This window comes from Mytilus galloprovincialis, chromosome 9, assembly GCF_965363235.1.
Source record: "Mytilus galloprovincialis chromosome 9, xbMytGall1.hap1.1, whole genome shotgun sequence".
In the NCBI taxonomy this organism is placed as follows: domain Eukaryota; kingdom Metazoa; phylum Mollusca; class Bivalvia; order Mytilida; family Mytilidae; genus Mytilus; species Mytilus galloprovincialis.
In genome coordinates, this window is record NC_134846.1 from 44,921,433 (window position 1) to 44,942,596 (window position 21,164).

Here is a 21,164-nt window from a genome sequence, read left to right on the forward strand (position 1 = left end):
GTTATATTTCTTTTACTTTGCCTTTATTTATTTTTACAGACATCTATATCATACATAAATTTGTTCAGTTTTAATGTGGTGCTTAGACTTTTTTTCTTTAATAAATCTGATGATTTATTAGTCTAGTATGGAATGAATTTATTTTTTATGATAGAGGAAGATTGGTAATTTAGAGGCTTTTTCATTTGATTTCATGTGTTAAAATATGCATACATGTGCATAGGAAATGTGGACTTTCATGAACAATTGAATTTAAAAATAAGATGACAATAAATGGCTTTTTAAAGCTAAGTCCAGTGGCATATTCATGACAAAACCAGACCATGTTTTCAAGAAATATCAATCTACATTTCTTAACAAATTTAGAGTGATGACATCATATGTAGTTTAAGAAAAGCATGACCCACTGCAAATATCATTTAACTCGACATAAGTTGTTCATCTTAAACTGATATAACCACAGACTTTAACATGTTACCTATGCATAACATTCAAAGTCAATAGACCATGACTGAGGAGTGGGTGCCAATGCTTATACATCTGCATACCAAATATCGTTACCATCCATGGAAAAATCACAGCCACAAAATAACACTGATGCTGAAACAGGTGTTAAATAAAAATCTATCAATCAATCTTGCTTTTTCGAAGCTAGACAAAAACAAAATAATCTCTTCAAATCAAGTTTTTGAAAATTACATGTTCACCAGTGATTCCATTTACACCAATATGCTTAGCAGGGCTTCAGCAAACACCCATTTCAAAGTCCTTAGTAATATCCATTGAGAAATAGAACCCATGAACATACTACCTTAAGACAATGAGACCATTGACAAAATTTAGAGATACATATAACAGACTGTGTTTGGGAGCCAAGGCTCTGCATTGAAGACCGTACTTTGACCTATAATGGTTTACTTTTACAAATTGTGACTTGAATGGAGAGTTGTCTTATTGGCACTCATACCACATCTTCTTAGACCCCGTTCAAACTAGCATTTTTGTCGAGCCTGCAACTTTTGTTGCAGAAAGCTCGACATAGGGATAGTGATCCGGCGGCGGCTACGGCGGCGGCGGCGGTGTTAGCTCACTTCTTAGAAGCTTTATATTTTAGAAGGTGGAAGACCTGGATGCTTCATACTTTGTATATAGATGCCTCATTTTACGAAGTTTCCGTCAGTCACATGTCCAATGTCCTTGACCTCATTTTCATGGTTCAGTGACCACTTGAAAAAAAAGTTCAGATTTTTTGTACTGTTGAATTCTCTCTTATTATAAGTAATAGGATATCTATATTTGGTATGTGCGTACCTTGCAAGGTCCTCATGCCCGTCAGACAGTTTTCACTTGACCTCGACCTCATTTCATGGCTCAGTGAACAAGGTTAAGTTTTGGTGGTCAAGTCCATATCTCAGACACTATAAGCAATAGGGCTAGTATATTCGGTGTATGGAAGGACTGTAAGGTGTACATGTCCAACTGGCAGGTGTCATCTGACCTTGACCTCATTTTCATGGTTCAGTGGTTATAGTTAAGTTTTTGTGTTTTGGTCTGTTTTTCTCATACTTTATGCAATAGGTCTACTATATTTGTTGTATGGAATGATTGTAAGGTGAACATGTCTAGCGGACAGATGTCATCTGACCTTGACCTCATTTTCATGGTTCAGTGGTCAAAGTTAAGTTTTTCAGTTTTGGTCTTTTTATCTGATACTATACGCCATAGGTCAACTATATTTAGTGTATGGAAATATTTTATGATTTATATATTAGTGTGCAGGTTTTATTTGACCTTGACCTCATTTTCACGGTTCATTGCTCAGTGTTAAGTTTTTGTGTTTTGGTCTATTTTTCTTAAACTATAAGTATTAGGTCAACTATATTTGTTTTATGGAAGCATTGTTAGCTGTACATGTCAGCCTGGCATGGTTCATCTGACCTTGACCTCATTTTCATGGTTCATTGGTCTTTGTTTAGTTATCTTGGTTAATGTAACGTTTATGTGACAGTTGTAATAAAGCTTTATACTTAGGACTATCAACATAATATCAATGATTAGTAAAGAAGGCGAGACATTTCAGTGTGTGCACTCTTGTTGTTAATCAATCTAATTTGAATCGATCAAAATAAAACCAGTTAGCGTTCACATTATCCTTAATCATAGCGATCTCTATGGTCCAATCTGAATCACTGCGTTCACATTACAATTAACCAGATGCTCCGCAGGGCGCAGCTTTATACGACCGCAGAGGTTGAACCCTGAACGATTGGGGCAAGTATGGACAAACATTCAAGCTGGATTCAGGTCTAAATTTGGATTGTGATTAAATAGTTGACACAGCATAGGTTTCTGACACAGAATGAATGTGGTCTAATGAACTTAAAATACTTTTTTTTCCTTTGAGCAATTCACTATGCTGTTGAATATTAATCCTCTCAAAAAAATGTTTGAAGAACTTTCTTTTTATTTATGAAATCTGAAATGAGAAAAATTTAAACCCCCCCCCCCCATTTTTTTTTCACATCCCCCTTTCCCTTTTTCCAAAACTGATCTCAATTCAAATTTCTAATGGAGTTTGCAACAATAACTACTCATTTAAATACATCATAAAATATTAAAATGTAACAAAAGGTGCTTGTTATCACTGAATGGTAAAGATTGTTTTAATTTATCAGTTGGTAGTAAAAGTGAATGTACATTGTATATTGTATAAAACAATGATTTAAGTTGATTCAACTACTATTCTGGACAAAGAAAGATAACTCCAATCAATTGAACATTTCTTGCTATTGCACAATATTGTGCAATTAGATATTTCTTGCTATTGTGCAATACTGTGCAATTGAAAATATTTGCTATTGCACAATACTGTGCAATTGAAGATTTCTTGCTATTGCACAATACTGTGCAATTGAAAATTTCTTGCTATTGCACAATACTGTGCAATTGAAGATTTCTTGCTATTGCTGAATACTGTGCAATTGAAAATTTCTTGCTATTGCACAATACTTAATATAATAATTTTGGATCCTGATTTGAACCAACTTGAAAACTGGGCCCCTAATCAAAAATCTAAGTACATGTTTAGATTCAGCATATCAAAAAAGCTCAAGAATTCAATTTTTGTTAAAATCAAACTTAGTTTAATTTTGGACCCTTTGGACTTTAATGTAGACCAATTTGAAAACGAGACTAAAAATTAAGAATCTACATACACAGTAAGATTTGGCATATCAAAGAACCCCAATTATTCAATTTTTGATGAAATCAAAGTTTAATTTGGACCCGATTTGGACTAACTTGAAAACTGGGCCAATAATCAAAAATCTAAGTAGGGTACATTTTTAGATTCAGCATATCAAAGAACCCCAAGGATTCAATTTTTGTCAAAATCAAACTAAGTTTAATTTTGGACCCTTTGGACCAATTTGAAAACGGGACCAAAAATTAAGAATCTACATACACAGTTAGATTCGGACCCCTTATTCCTAAACTGTTGGGACCAAAACTCCCAAAATCAAACCCAACCTTCCTTTAGTGGTCATAAACCTTGTGTTTAAATTACATAGATTTCTATTTACTTAAACTAAAGTTATGGTGCGAAAACCAAGAATAATGCTTACTTGGGCCCCTTTTTGGCCCCTAATTCCTAAACTGTTCAGACCTCAACTCCCAAAACCAATACCAACCTTCCTTTTGTGGTCATAAACCTTGTGTTTAAATTTCATTGATTTCTATTTACTTAAACTAAAGTTATTGTGCGAAAACCAAGAATAATGCTTATTTGGGCCCTTTTTTGGCCAACAATTCCTAAACTGTTGGGACCAAAACTCCCAAAATCAATCCCAACCTTCCTTTGGTCATAAACCTTGTGTCAAAATTTCATAGATTTCTATTTACTTAAACTTAAGTTATTGTGCGAAAACCAAGAAAATGCTTATTTGGGCCCTTTTTGGCCCCTAATTCCTAAAATGTTGGGATCAAAACTCCCAAAATCAATCCCAACCTTCCTTTTGTGGTCATAAACCTTGTGTTAAAATTTCATAGATTTCTATTCACTTTTACTAAAGTTAGAGTGCGAAAACTAAAAGTATTCGGACGACGACGACGACGACGACGCCAACGTGATAGCAATATACGACGAAAAATTAAAATTTTTGCGGTCATATAAAAACGCAATCGATCTGACCTTTACCCGTAAAACTGTAAACATTGTGTATAAAAAGAACTGATTTATTAAATTCATGTATAATACACCAATACACATACTTGAAAGAAAGTAAAAGTTATTGTTTGTCTTGAATCACAAGTTAAAATGTTGATACCGGTGTTATTGCAGTATTCTTTAAATTTGAAAAAAAAACTATAGCTACAAAAATACTACACGACGAAATACTGTGGTTCCTGAAAAGAGAAAAAAAAATCTAAATCTAAAAAAAAAGATAGATTTTACAAATCTATGCTACGGCTAAGACTACATGTTTTCAGTTATTTTAAAGGCCTGTTAACAGAGAAATATGGGTCAAACAACGAACCTCTGCGATAATTTTGCCGCTATACATGCGCACAAGTTATTTTCGATTCAATCGTACTAGTTTAAACTGATCTCTCAGTTCACATTTAAAGTAAGATCGGTTTACTTTAGATCGATTCAAACTAAACTAACTCTTTTGGTGTTTTAGTTTAGACCGATTGAAGATCGATTCACAGCGTTCACATTGGCCCTTAAATCAATCTAAAGTGAACCGGTCTAGTTTAAATCGATAAAAACGTCCTAGTGTCAACGGGGTCTAATATCTATATATAAACATTCCTGTACAAACACACAGCATCTTGCCATTAAACAAATTCAAGACAAAACATTATTCTAAAATTCAAATATTTATTTTCTGTAAAAAAATGAAAACAATATAAATATCACAGTCTTTAAATGAACACATCTGGTGGAGATCACTGCTGTTTAAAAGATAATTCTTTTAGCTGCCACTTCAGGATGTAAAATCAAGCATCCTTCTACTCCTTTCATAATTCTGAGAACTCCGTCAATGTAGTCATCGTATGTAATTCATTCATATACAAACATGGTGATATACATTTTTTTTACAAACTAGTCCAAATGTTAATGAATGATATTATGATTTTATAGATATTTTCCCTGAGTTTGCAAAAGTAAAATCAATAAATGTATATTGAACAATTAGATAATAAAATTTAACATATTTTGGTCTCTGAATCATATATGATCTCTTCTATGACATACAATAAATCATTTTGTGACTAGGTCTGGCCTTTATCCATTTTAGTGATCATTTTGTGACTAGGACTGGCTTTAATCCATTTTAGTGCATGTAATGAAGTGTAAGGCCTGCTTTTCAACATTTTTAATTGCCGATGTGAAACAGTCACACTGGTAGCAGTACCCATGTTTATATCATCTTTCAATGTATAAATTTATAAGTTGTTTTTGTTGAAGAAGGTCCCATTGTTGTTTGACTTATGTTCTGCCAATAGTACAGGTATATCTATGTTTGATGAACTAACATTGTTGGTTTGCTGTCTCATTGATATTTACCACACATCTCACTTTGTTTTTATCATTCATACTTTCAAATTTTAAGTTACATAACAATACCACAACACATCACAAATGTTTTGAATCTGAAAATTCTGTTTTGATATTCTGTAATTAGACATCCATAAAGGTGAATGGTCATTTATGTAAATGGACAGAAATTGTGATCTTATAGATATGGTCTGGCAAAGTAGGGGACATGCATATACTATGGAAATTGTATATTACTACCCTTCAATTTCTTGCTAGTACGAGCTTGATAAGATACGATTTGTGATCATAACGTTCTAGTTTACCATAATTGAAATACAGAATCAACTAATAATAAAAGTTTCTTAACTATAAGTAATCATTTTTTTCAGTTTTCAAACAAAATCAAACATTTTCTTAAACATTTTGGCTTGGACAGTCTTTAATCTCTGATAGCTTTCTTTATTTCAGCTTCTAAATGGAAACCTGAATGAGAATTTAAAAGTAAGCAAAAACACAATTCTACAAAGATCTGGCAACATTTTAACAAATATGCAAATCTGATCAATGATGATGGTAATATATTACATAGAAATGCAACACATCGATTACAGTGATAAAATTATTACAAGTAGTGTTTCATAAATTTTACAAGCTATGTTCCATAACCTTAACAGTAATATAATTATCAAAAGTGATGTTTCACACATATGGAACTACATGTATTACAAATAATGTGTCATTTAACAGTAATGAGTTATAACAAAACATATCATGAATCCTCCTCCATTTTGATAAAACAGATAACAACTTTACTATGTTACAAACAAGTTACTACATCTTGAGTTCATTCAGTGTGTTATATGAGAGGCAAAAACAATTATATTGTCTGGCAAGTCATGTGATGAGTTACAATAAATCATATTACTACAGTTTAAACAAGTATCTTAGTAGTATCAATAGCATTTAAAAAACACTTTTTCAACATTTGATGAAATAAGGGAAAACACTTTTTTCTGAGGTTACAAAAGCCACATAGTAACCAGTCAGTCATTTAAGAGGCTAGTGTGTAAATATTTTGGTTTTACATTCAGAATACATTTCTGTCATTCAAGTCTCTAAAATATGTCAGAATGTTTTATATTATACAAATACAAACAGATTGAACCACACAGGCTGATCAATTTCAAATATTGCAGAAACATTTTGTATAACAGAAGGCACTTTTCTTTTTGTGCATCTTGCATGCAACTTTACAATGTCTTACATACTTTAACCACTTTATCTTTCAAAAACATCACACATATCAAATTTATTCCTCTCAGTTGAACTGTTTCCTTATCTAGATTCAATTATATTCCAAAAACCCAAGGATACAAAACATACAAAACTAATTAAATCATATTAAAGTAACAGCTTTGACAAATTTAAGCAAACACTTACTAACAATTTCTTTTGACTTAAGTTTGGTTTTTACATGATTACTTTTGTAAATGTTATTGTTTAACAATTAAAAACCTTCACTAACATAGACAAAACATATGATTTAAGTATTGCCACCTTCAGATGTCTACAGCAAAAAAAATTTCTTAAACCAACTTTCTTATAACTGGTCAATTCAAATTAAAAATACTGTGAACCAACCTAAATGTACTGTACAATTCAATACACATCCTCTTCCCCATTTGTGCAAATATCATTATTGAAATGGAACTTTTACAACACTTTTATCAGGTACTCAAGATTATGTAAATGATCCAAGGAAATCCAGTCAGAGATTTGGATGTAGTCAGAGGTAATGCCTTCCACCTTTCACAAATATGGTAAAACTTTAAAAAGAATTGGAACAATAAAATACATGAAGTGGTACCAATGCAATTATGGGTTGAGATTCTTTATCAAAATTCATTGGCATCCTGTCAATGATAAATAAGCAATTGAAAATTTTAAGCATAAAAGAATTTACAAAAGGAATGCAAACACCAACAACTATGAACCTCTCACTTCAGCAAGAAGTAAAGGAGCAAGGGAGATAATTTAAAGAAAATGTAAGGAATTAACATGAATTCCTCTAAAGTTAATTGGCCCAAGTAAGAAGAAATGACATTCCTTAATGATTAACCAATGAGAAACCAATAGACAAGAATGCAAACAGATATGACAGACTGTATAGCCTTCAACATGAGCAAGACCAATACAGTACAGTAAAACACCCTGGCAAACAAAATATGAATCAATTCAAAAAGTGATTTAGCACAAATACATATTCTTTATTATCAATTGCAACATTGAAAACCAACAGCCTGATTACTGCTTAAACATCAAATGAAACAGAAATAAGGGTGACAGCAACCATGGACAACCATTTAATAAAAGGCTCCTTACTTTGAACATCTGATATTTTGACATAGCTTTTGATAAAATCAAAATAAAGCAGATCACATGATTGAAAATTGGTTTATATGTTTATATTTAGTTGTGCTTTTACTTTGTAAATTTTTCTATAAACAATACATGCTCAGTTTACAAATATTACATTGACTATTAAAAGCCATGTACTTTTGAACAACCCAAGAGTAAAAATAATCATTTTAAACATAATGCTTATACATACTATGTAATTCAAATGTTTCAAATGATTATCATTGACATTGATGCATGTTATAATGATTTAGGAACATTATCAGTCAAGTCTTTCAGACATTATAAAATGAATTAATGATTTTGAAACACTATAATCAGACATGCATTATAGATATAGATAATACAATGTTTCAGTTATGATTACGAACATAAGAAATAATCAATTATGCATATTTAGATATAACAATGATGTTTGATTGATTTCAAACATCAATGTACAGTAACAATCAAACTAAAGAACATAGTCAATTATGCCATTTAGATATTATACAATATTTTGGTAACAATTTAGTAACATAATAAGTCATGCTTAATTCATATTTACAGTTCTCTAGATAAAAGAAAAAAGAAAAGATATTGCAAATAAAAATGCTTATAATCATAACATATGTAATAAACTGACACAAAAATTTTACAAATCATTGTAACAAATTGAGTAACATTAGCATGCTTGAATCTTGTATAAACAGTGTTGTTGATCTGTCTAAAAGCTTTTATTGACCACCAACTTTTAAATCAATCTAACACTTATTAGCTTTTCTTTTTTACCATCACAATATTTTCAACCAATATATAATGTTGATAGCAATCAAACCTATTATTTTTCCATGTGTCATCTAATGCTGAATATTGGTTATTTCCCCTCGAAGCATTGTTTTTACAAAACCTTTTATTAATTATGAATGTTTGATAAATACAGGACATCACACTTAAAATTTGAAGAATTTTTATTTTTCCAATCTTCTTTTACAATAGCATGTTATTCAAAAGATGTTTGAAAGGACTTTGTCATTCAAAGCATTTTAAAGCTTTAAAGATGTCATTCGAGTCTTAATGCCAGTGACTCAACTCAAGCTTATATTCCTACAAATGTATGTTTCTTGGGAGAAACATGAAATCTTGAAAGTGTCTACACTATAAAGATGAAAAGGAATGAAAACAGAATCATCTAAACTGCAGAAAACTTAAATTTGAAAAAAACACAACATTTTATTCAAACCTAAACAATTTATCATTTAAAAAAATTATAATGTAGCAATCTAAAGCCTTGCTTGTTCATCTACATTTATTATCATTTCCTAAATTTTCAATTATCTGTTGATATGACCACAGACCCACCAAAATGATCAAATAAAATATTACTGAAATATTGATAAAAATTTAAATAGAATGTCTGTTATAATTAATATGAGACTCAGCTGTCAGAATACAGAACAAGTATAAAATACCAACAAAAAAAAATACACCAATCCACCAAAAAATGGTAATATTTATAGAAATTAGTGATTAGAAATACATAAACATAGATGTACCACCGTATGTGTTATTTCTGAATACAAACTCTCATTAAAAATATAAGAAATATCATGATATGCATCCAAGTACTAGTGTATCAAAGGACACAATTCCACAAAAAAATGAGTGAACTGAAATGAGAGGCAAAGTCAATCTTCAAAATTAGCTCTAAAGTACTATGTAAAAAGGAAAAACACAACATAAGAATTCAGCTTTATATTAAAAGATTAATAATAGGGTCCATACTATGACAGTTCGTATTGACATGTATGGCAAGAAAACATGAAATCTATTTCATTTCAGAATAATGAAATAAGTAAAATGGAATAAGTAAAGAACAGAAATTGGTTAAAACTAATTGTAAAATTGGATAAGGACATCAAGACAATGTATATGACATGCATAGAACAATTCACAGCTGATAAAATACCTGACATCCATGCCAACCTATATGTAACTAGGAAGACATACTTCAACCACTTGAACAAGATTACAATGTAACTGCATTATAACCTGAACTTTAATTATATAAGTGACTGTTGATGGCCCTTGGATATCTAAATACAAGGAACATTGCAGCCAATCATATCAACTCCATATAACAAAGTAGTTTTTAACCAATTACTGCACTTGCAACTTTACCAAAAGTTCAAATCAGGACTGTGAGGATGAACTTAGAAAAGTTGCATGTACAATGTTATAACAATCAAATAAAAACTACTAGTCTTGACCCTTCTATTTCATTCCAACTTTTTCTTTTGATATGTTGGTTACCAAATCCTATAAAAGTAACACTATTCCAAGAACATTACAAATGAGATGTTGTAATCAATATTCACTTTGAAATACTCAGTAATGAATAGATAATTTATTATTAGGTCATCAGATCTATTCTAAATCTCTTTAAAAATAATACCACCTATATATTTCATTTTTCCTTTGAAGGGAAACAAAACCGACTTTCAACACATTTTGACCTGTTTCCCATTCTATAACAAGCGGAGTGACTTTATTTTATATATTTACTGACATTCTAATCAATATCACATTCTGTGAGATATATACAAACATGACAAGTCATTCACATACAGTAACAGATGTTTATATTTCCACATGTCCATGTTTATTTATATCACGTCAACTATATTTCTGTTGGTCCATCATCACTTCGTGTCTTCGTTTATTTATTGCTTCGTTGTTCCTCTGAATCTTCTTTATTCTTTCTTCAAGATCATTACACTGGTACCCTGAAATTAAATCCTCAATTTACAACATAAAACTTCATTAGTTACAGGTCTTCCAGGCATTTTGAATCTAAACAATGGAGAACATCATGCAGAAAATCTTCCTTGCGCCCAGCTGATCATGATCAACCTTGAAATCTGAACGCCCAATTACCCTTAATATTCTAAATAAATAACATACAATATTTCATATTTCCATGTGTTTGTTAAGTCTTATTAAGACTGTTCAGAGCTTACAATTATCTTTCATAATCAGGAATTGAATTGATGTTACAACTCTGATTTTTTTAATTTTAAATATTAAAGTTTTGTTGATTTTAAATAATTTCAGATATTCTGTATGTCATGTTATCTTCCTGCCAAGAGTAAGATGATAACAATGATAGCCAACCTTTTTGTGCAGCTTTTTAAATGCAAAATTTGGTAAATAAAATGAATGCTTTATAAATTTTATGCAACTGAACTCATGAAACGCTTTTCTAAACTTTTTCCTTCATCAGGAACACTCAGATGAACATTTAAAAGCCAAGGATGTGTAAATATATTGAAACGTATCAGTTATGTACTGTAACCAAAACGGACATAAATGCAAAATCAGTATTAAAGGTAATTTGTTATTAGATATTAAGTTATACATGAATATATAAATTGAATACCTGATTTTGAATTCCTTTGGTCTAATTCATCTGAAGAACTTCTCCTTTCGGGTCTAACTCTATCAGCAACAGAGGACCGTACTTTTGGTCTGTTATCTATTCTTAGTTTCTTGGAAGGCCTATTATCATCATCATCATCATCAATTTCTTCCACCCTCCTGGCCTTTGACTTTGTGACAACTTTTCTGTCATCTGACAGCTGTTTACCAAGTCTGTCGTGGACAGACACCTTTGACTTTTTGACAGACAAGTTATTTTCATCATCTCCTATAGGTGAAAACAAATAAAATGCTGAGTGCATTGTGTATTCTTTAATATACATGAAATTTGTTATAATTTGTCTGATTCTCATCAAATGTTATATAGAAAATATTTATAAAAAACATCAAAAATTTAAATTGTAATTTATAATTATAAACTTATGCTTTTATATCTATGGAAATTTCTGGTATTAACAAAATAAAACTTATTTCTTTCTCTGAACATCTGAAGATTCAAACAAATTACAAATTTATACATTCTTCTAAGCCAGGTCCATTTGTAGAGATAAGGCAAGGTCCATGTTTCTCTATGAAAATCAGGATAAATGATGGCATTTTGTACAATTCTGAAAATTAAATAACTGAAACCAAGTCTGTAGCTAAACATGTTAAAGGAGCTGAAGATATTGTTTGTATGAGTCTTAGAAAATGAAATATTTAAATGAAAATGTTGTCCATTAGGTTGAATGTTAAGTATTATTATTAAGATAAATACAATTGACCCCCCTTTCTAATCCTTTAAATCATCTTATCCACCGACCAAACATTCATCATACCGGTACTTCATGTCCCTGGCCAAAAATTCAATATGTATGGCCTTACATCTTACCTGTGTTGAGGGTTACAGTTACTGTTGGACTCTTAGAACGACCTTTATCAGATCTCCTTTGACCTAATGCTGTTGAATCTTTATCATCAGTAGACACTAGCCGAGTTCTCTTCTTTCCATTATCGTTAACCTCTATTTTAAGTGATCTACCATCCCCATTGTCTTTAGATTCAAAGTATGATTTCTGTGAATCTGACCTTTTGTGACTAGAATATCGTCCAGAGTCTTCATCATCACTCATTTCAACAAATATTTTATTTCTATGTTCTTTAAATCTATCATCTCTTTGTCTACGATTTTGCCAACTATTATCACGATTATCGTTAAAGTTTCTGTGGAAGGTATTTGATTGAGTGTCTCTACTTGCTCTCCTGTTGTGGACTCTCTCTTGCTTAATTCTCTGCCGTCTTTCCCTTTCAATATCTTCTTGCATTCTTTCAGACTTCGTAGATTTTTTGTTCCGCCATGTTTGACTGTCAGAATCACTTTCACTGTCACTTGACAACACATTCTCAGAGCTACTAGAACTGTCAGAATCATTGTCTCCATGTTTCTTTGGTGTAATCTTTTTCTTTGAATCTGATTTTTTATCAGTGCTGCTTGTTCTCCTTTTCTCATGTTTCTTTGGAGTTTTAGGTTTTTCATTTTTATCTACTTTCTCAATATTTTTCAACTTTTGACTAGATTTTGTTTCACTGATTGCTGGTTCTCTCTCGGTAATTTCTCTTCCATGTGAAACTTTTTCACTTGCTGTCTTACCCCCAGTTTCCTTCATTTTTTTCTTCTTGCCTTTTGTTACAATTCCTTTAAGAGATATTTTCTTCAAAGACTTATCACTTTCAGGTATATTAGCACTTTCAAACTTCTTTTTCCTAGCTTCAAGTTTCTCGTTTGTATTATCATCTGAAATTTTACCTTTTTTCTTTGACACTTTCAATGATTTTTTAACTGTTTTGACCTGACCTTTACTTGCATCCGTATTTGTTTTGGACGTTTTAGAGATGGGTGATCGAGACCTAGATTTCCATTTACCAAATGGTGACACTGATCTATGACGCTTTGGTGAATCAAGTTTATATTTTTTTGGAACCAAAGGAGACTTTGACCTTGAACGTCTTTTCCTCACTGGAGATTTTCTTCTTACTGGCGACCTTGACCAAGATTTTTTCTTTTCTGCACTAGTTGATCTTTTTCTTCTGATTGGAGAGCCAGACCTGAAAGCCCATTTTGTTACCGGAGAACTAGACCCAGACTTCTTCACAATGACTGGTGATTTTGACCTAGATTTTCGTTTTGTAACTGGAACCTTTTTTCTCTGAGGTGGAGTTATGGATCTAGATTTTCTCTTCCGGGCTGGAGGAGTTAAGGACCTTGATTGTCTTCGTTTGACTGATGATATCGATCTTGTATTCCTTGCTCTTCTGTTTGCATCTCTAATTTTTTCCTCTGATTTTGTAGGTGACCTTGATTTTCTTCTAATAGGTGATCCTGATTTGAAGCAGAATTTTCTCACTGGAGTCTTTGACCTTGACCTTCGTTTGAGGTCTGATTTTTCCTGAGGAACTAACCTAGTCTTTTCAGATTCAGAAATTATCTGTTTTGTAGGAATAGAATCCTTCGAATCTTTGGGAACATTGGAAGCCACTCGTTTTGGCTGAATTGTCTTTGATTCTTTAATACACTCTGTAGTTTTCTGTTTAGATTTAATAATTTCTTTTGATTCTTTTTTAGAATCTGAAGTTATGCGTTTAGAAGATTCATTTTTTATTTCTACTGACTTCTCCGGTGTCTTTTTAACGGCTGGCATCGGGATATTTTTAATGGTATCCTCCACCTGTCGAGACTTCCCGTTAGATTTTGCACCATTAGATGTACTCAATTTTGTGTTAACAGTCTGTTTGGAAGTACTCAATTTTGTGTTGACAGTCTGATCACTTTTAGCCAAATTTTCGATTTTCTTTTCTAGTTCCGAATTAAGTTTTGACACATGTTTAGCAAATTCATTTTTTACAACATTTATGATATCTTTTTCTGGTGAAGATGACTTATTTAAATTGGACTCAGTACTTTTATTTTTCTCTTCATCACTTTCACTGTCAGAACTAGATGATGACGACGATACTGATGATAATGACTTTGATGATTTGCTATCATCTAGTTCATTGTCAGGCTTGTTACTCTTCATTTCATCGTCATATCCCTGAAAACTTTTTCGTCTTTCAGAAAAATCGCCATCAGAGCGACCTGAATATTTTCTAGATCGATTTGAATGATTTCTCCGACTATCATCTGCGGAATCGTTATCAGAACTGAGATGGAACCTTCTTGATTTATCTGTTTTCTCATTATCGCTGTCATCTGAGCTTTGTTCACTCTCGCTGTCTGAATCTGACCGATATCTTGAAAACTTGTCAGTGCCTATAGAAAAGTTAGTAGAAAAACAAACAAAATTTGTCATATATACCTTCACTACAGATAAGATTGATTCTGTTTATTTTTCCCACAGTGAGTACCCTACTCATTTGTTATAAAGTTTAGGTGCTATACTTGTATATCTCTTCAACTTCATACTTGATTTGGTGATTTTAAAACTTTTATGATTTAAATGTCACTGATGATCAAGTCTTTTGTAGACGAAAACATGTTTCTTTACTTATGTACAATACTAAATGCCTGGTATTTTTTATGAGGTTATTTTTTGCTTGTACATGTATAATAAAATAATGACATTGCTCAAACCAGTGATTGGGTTTGTCTTAAACTGATGCACCATTGTTTATGTCCAAAATGTAACTATGAAATAAAGAACAGCAATATGAGCCTTTTTTTGTTTGTTTTGGTTTAGTTATAAATAGATACACTATGTTTCCTTATTTTATAACGCACAAGTTAAATAAATCTCCAAATATTAATAAACTAACCCTTTGTTCTGGTAGGAGTAGATGACTGGCTATCCTCATCTGTCAATGCCCATTTATCTTGAGGTCTGATTAACGCAGGTTTGGTAGAATCACTCTTTTCTGTAATATTCTTTCCCGTTGTTTTTAATGCTGATTTTTCCTCATCCTTCATAGGAACAGTATTAATAACTATCAAATTACTCTGTCGAGGAGGATTACTGGCGACATTTTGTCTCTGCTGATTTTTCCTAAATTCCGGTACCTTCTGTTGATTTTTCCTAAATTCTGGAACCTTCTGTTGTTGTCTGCCAGGAAAGGTGCCACCAGTACTGTAGTTGTTGGTGTTACTGTAATGTTCCACTGTACCAGTACTGTAGTTTCCTGAGTACTGCACTGGCTGTCCAACAGGATATTGATGAGTAAGTGGTTGTCCATAGGGAGGAGCATAACTACTATAGCTAGTGATAGGTGTATTCTGTAAGATGTTCAACGTTTTCATGAATGAAACAAAGAGTTGTGTATCATAATTTAAAGTTTAAACAATGATAAAGTATACACAATTCTAAATGTATAAAAAATTTGAACATACTTCCAAAAGCCTGAATCTGATTTTAAAATAACAATTGAATACAAATTAATTCCCTTGTTAAGAAATATACTGGAATAAATGCTGTACCTAGCTGGTATATAAAATGTTAAGAATGCAATATAATATTCATAATTCAGTCCTTAAATTCTATTTTTCCCTATAACACTATAAACCAATAATAATTGTAGGCTTTGAAGTGTTGTGTATACAGGTAAATTCATTTCCTATTACATGTACTATTTTGTCTCAACTGAAATTACATCACATTTTTCTTATCTAACTGCTGAATACTGAAGTTACCTTAGTAACAGACTTTGTAATAATACCACTTGTAGCTGTTAACACATCGAGTGGATGTGGATGTAGATGTACACTGGTCTTTGGTGTGTCTGACTTTTTAGGTATATCTGGCTTCTTTTTCTGAAAATGCAGTTAATAGATTACATTAATATTCTGAAATGATAATTCAAAATGTAACCATGTTAAAACCTATGAACCAACTCCTGGATAATTAAGGAACAGTTGTGGAATTAGGGGGCAAAGAGGGTGTACACCCACATTTGATTCGAAAAAATCAGCATTTGGCATAAAATAATCAAAATATTTTTGCATTGCCCAGCTCTGTAATACATTTAGCTTTTTCCAGTATTTCTCTCCCCTTTCAAAAATCCTAGATCCACTTGTAGAGATGGATACCAAAGGGTAGCCTAATTAAACATTAAATAAAAAGAAATAATAAGGATACAACTCTTCATTGGAATGCAATTGCATGGAAAAATTACTTTGGATACATCATGTACATTAACATTTATCTACCACTGATAGATATATATAGGCCTTTTATCAATGTTGTTTTGATGTTACCGATACATGTGATAAATATACTAACATAGTCATATGAAACTGATATATCCACTGTAAATAAACACATGTACAGTCCTAGAGAGTTCATTTGTTAGCATTATCACTGGACTAGTACACATTTTTGTTAAGGGCCAGCTGAAGCATGCCTCCGGCTGCAGGATTTTCTTGCTGTATTGAAGACCCATTGGGCCCAAAATAAAATTTCATTTGTTTGGCATTGCCGCCCGACCCACTGAAAAACTTGTCGCCCAAATAATTTTATTTGCGTTTCAGAAATTTATTTTTTTTTATTTAAAAAAATCGAAATTGTGCCGGAAATTGATCGTATCCGCCGAGTTTGTTCCTGGCTTTACTTATTTCAAATCATGATCTTAAAAGTGCTTGCCTTACACTGTATTGGGAGCAAACATTTAAATGACATGGAATAGAAAAAGTCTGCCAAAAGTAATGTCAAAGAGGCTGGCAGGGGAAGGCATCTCCCTATGCTGCAATGCATTGGTTAAGGGAGATGGATTTTATCAAAAATCAAATTTCAGCTATTCTTTGAAAGAAACGTTCTGAGAGAACTTGTAGAGGACTCAATTTTATCTTTTATAAAGCAGAAACAGATGATTTCTGCTTGACTTTGTCGCTTTATGAGATAGAAGTTTTCACCGGGACATCACAGAACAAATATGCGTGGCTCTTACATTTGTTGAACTTATTAAATATTTAAAATTTATCATTGACAAATTTTCCCTTGAACCAGAGAACAAAGTATCTACTATAGTCAGAACCACAATGATGCACCAAAGCTTAAACTGTTAAAGACCATAATGATTTACAGGTTTATAGTAGTTTTGTACCAGTAGATACTAGCCTGGAACAAAACATACATATTTTAAAGACTAGCATCTTGTGTCAATTGAAGTACTTCCCCCTTTTCTTGCCTTTCTTCTTAACATGAATAAGATAATTCTTAAAACATAAAAGATACTGACAGAAACATATTTATAAATGTATCCAGTGTACTAGTGATGAATAAAATCCCCTCCTTTTCCACAATTCTAAGGGCTCATTAATTTATCTGTATTCATGTAATGCATGTCCAGATTTCTGTTAGGGAGCTACCATTTGATTTTTATGTGGGGGGCTAGGATGAAATTTTAAAAAAATAGGCAGGACAGGAGTTTTGAGTAAAAAAAAAGGCAGGATGACAATTTAGGTAAAAAAAGTCAGGATAAACTAATAAAAAAAAAGGCAGGACCGAATAGAGTGAAAAATAAAAAGGCAGGACAGAGATTACAACTAAAAAAAATGCAGGACAAAATCTTTCATCCTAGCCCCCCCCATAAAAATCAAATGGTAGCTCCCTTAATCAAACAAGCATTACAACCCATAATTTATTTATCTGCAAAAATTGTCTGTCCTGCTGCATATTTCCATTTTGAATTTATCATACGTTTTAAACCTATCCCTGAAAAACCTTGCACTTGGATAATATTAGTATAAACACCATGTCTATTTGTTATAGATAATTATGACCCATATTTTTGGCACATCCCCGTATACCCAATAATAGGAAGTAACCCCCCCCGTGGTTTGAGCCCTAGTTGGGCAGTTGCAAAATTAAGGTTTGATTTTCATGTCAGATGTGATAAGGTTAGTCAGTTTCCTCCCACAGGTTGGCATTTTCCTTCAAGTACTACGGTTTAGTACGGCACTAAAACTGACTGCCATGAAATTACCCATATGGTGTAGAAAGTGATGTTTATAAAACCAAAGCAAAGTTTTAAATCTTTGTCCATTTGTACAAGGAGCCGTAGTGGTTGAGCCATTTAACTTATGGTAATTTTACCAAACTGTGACCACAACTTCAAGATGTGACATCAGGCCTCTGTTCAATGGGCAGTCCCACAATAAAAGTTCAATTTTCACGTCATACATTTTATATGGTTAATTTGTCAGTTTCCTGCCTCAGTTCTGTGTTTTTTCTGGGTACTTTGGTTAACTTTGCCAATAAAACTGACTGTCTTACGTGAAATTATCCATATGATGTAGAATGTGACATTGATGGTTGACCCCTTTCAAAGAAACCACCAGCATGTACACACAACAATGCTGCAATGCTTTAGACAACATCGATCTGGAGACTTCATGATTTACATGTATAAGGCTTTTAAATGTAAAAAAAAAAAAAAAAAAAAAAAATCCCTACCTACCTACCCACCTGCTGATAGTGTGGGTCGGCAATGCCAAACAAACAATTTTTTAAGGGTGGCCTTGGTGGCCTTTGGCTGTTTAACTTCTCTTTGGTAGGGTTTATGTCTCTTTGACACATTAACCATTTCCATTCTCAATTTGATAGATGCTCATATACATGTACCGGTAGTTTAAATTTTCTATAGTATATAAGCATGTGGTAGAAACAAAGAGATATTATGATAAATAAAATTTTCCATTTAAATCTCCTCTTCTGATTTTTTAAAGCAATAACTATCATGACTATGACATTAAAGAAATAAAACGAAAAATACATTACTCACATTTTTCATAGAAGCCAAGGCCAACATACGAAGTGCCTCCAAGTCATCCTAAAAAATAAAATAAAATAATGAAATGAAAGCCAATGAAGGTATAAAAATTTCTAAGAAAGTGTGGCTTTTAGTTTCTGTACACTTATTTTCATCAGAAATGCATTTGTACAAGATTCCTTCTAAGGAGTAATGGGCAGCAATGATCCATTGAAAGAAAGATACATGTATCAAATTGAAAAGACTTTAGTTTAGTTTCCTGTGTAAATGACTATTGGTTTTTTCACATAAAATAAATTTAGAATATGTCTATTGGAGCCATATTTAAGTGTAGGCTAAAAGAAATTAAAATTATTTGGAATACAATTTTTTCTAAAGTCTAGAGGTAAGTAAAACAAGCTGAAGTTGACTGATTTATGAAAAAATTTGAGCACTACAGTTACACAGGTCTTCAAAATAGGGACAAAAGGGAGGTAGCTTTCTCAAATTGTATGAATTCGAAACCAACTTTTTCTACCAACATGTGCAACAACTAGATATGTACAAAATGTTCATAACACATGTAATTAAAAGAAGAAAATGGGGATAATAATAGGGTCATCATTAGTACATGTATATACATTTTTGTATGGTAAAAAATATGACACAATTTTCAGATTAAAAAAATGTCCAAACAAAATTACCATGAAATTGTAACTCTTAAAATTTGTCTGACTACATACATGTAATTGGCAACAAGAAGGATTTTAGCGACAAGAAGCAACAAGAAGAATAATTAAGCGACAAGAAAAAACAAGAAAAATAATTTAGCGACAAGAAAATATAATTTTGCGACAAGAAGCGACAAAAAGACTATTTTGCGACAAGAAAGTTAAATATTCTATCAATAAATATAAATTTATACGAAAAGTCAATATTTACAGTAATATAGCATCATGCATTTTAAACCTAGATCCAAGGATTTGTATACATTTAATCATGATAGTAGTCCTACAAATCCTTGCTAGATCTAATTGTTACAGTTATTTATCATATGTATTCTAGCCAAAATTACGTTTTCCTGTCATTTATGACAGACCTGTGTTTTAGAGCACTCATATATTCATGTTATAATTTTTTAACACTCTTTGCCTAATATACATGAATATAATAAACTCACTGCATGCAAAATCACAGGCACTTGTCTCGAAAAAAACTTTTTTCTGAGACCATGGAGACAAGTGCCTGTGTGCAAAATCCATACATTTTATTGGTGCATCCATGCATATTGTGTTTTTAATAAATTTATTTGGAATAAGTAGTTTTAATGAGATTTTTTAAATTTCTTGTCGCTAAATAGTCTTCTTAATGTTTCTTGTCGTTACAAGTAACATAATATCTTCTTGTCACTAAATAATATTATCTTGTCGCTAATAAGTGATACCCTTTATAATTGCTGTCACATGCTATTTAACAGTTTAAACCTCATATAGGGAATAACAAGAATGAGTTAAAATGGTTTCTTTTAAAGTGTAGATGCATTATCAATATTATCCAGGTTTAAACCATGAGAACTGCTCCTAAACAGAATGAGTTTCTTATGAATAAGTTTTTTTATTCATATAAAACTCCAAGATTTGATAATAATCGAAGAATATTGAATGCATTTTGGAAGCATGCAAGTGTGTAAATCATCAAAATGTCAGGAACACGATTTTATTCGACATGAAAAACACAAAATTCTGTCTGTCATTATACATGTCAATCATGCAATTAATATTAGGATATGAGGTGTAAGAAGTTAACAATTTGTATCAAACGTGATATATTTTCATTTTATAACTATTTTCTAAGAAAGACGAACCTCATCGTCGGAGGCCATTTTGGTGTTTTCTGACGTTATTAAGGAAACCCGAAACCTTCCGAAAAGTAAATATTACTGACACGGATCAAGCAGGCGAGTCATTTGTTAAAATATTTTAGCGTCAATATACTATGGCTCAGATCAACTATTGGAGCAATGTCAAGGTCTGAAAATTATTCATTTTGTCATTTGAACGAAAAATTG

At 31.9% G+C, this 21,164-nt stretch overlaps 1 protein-coding gene across 1 annotated transcript; it reads right to left on the minus strand.

Moving 5' to 3' along the window:
* Nucleotides 1–4,862: 4,862 nt before the first annotated feature.
* Nucleotides 4,863–20,988, minus strand: LOC143045086 (uncharacterized). The gene is made up of 7 exons (XM_076217386.1): nt 20,961–20,988; nt 19,130–19,177; nt 16,041–16,160; nt 15,173–15,626; nt 12,252–14,669; nt 11,382–11,648; nt 4,863–10,728 (listed from the first exon to the last, which is right to left on the minus strand). The coding sequence occupies exons 1-7, from the start codon at nt 20,976–20,978 to the stop codon at nt 10,619–10,621; spliced, it is 3,435 nt and encodes a 1,144-aa protein (XP_076073501.1). The 5' UTR covers nt 20,979–20,988; the 3' UTR covers nt 4,863–10,618.
* Nucleotides 20,989–21,164: the final 176 nt, after the last annotated feature.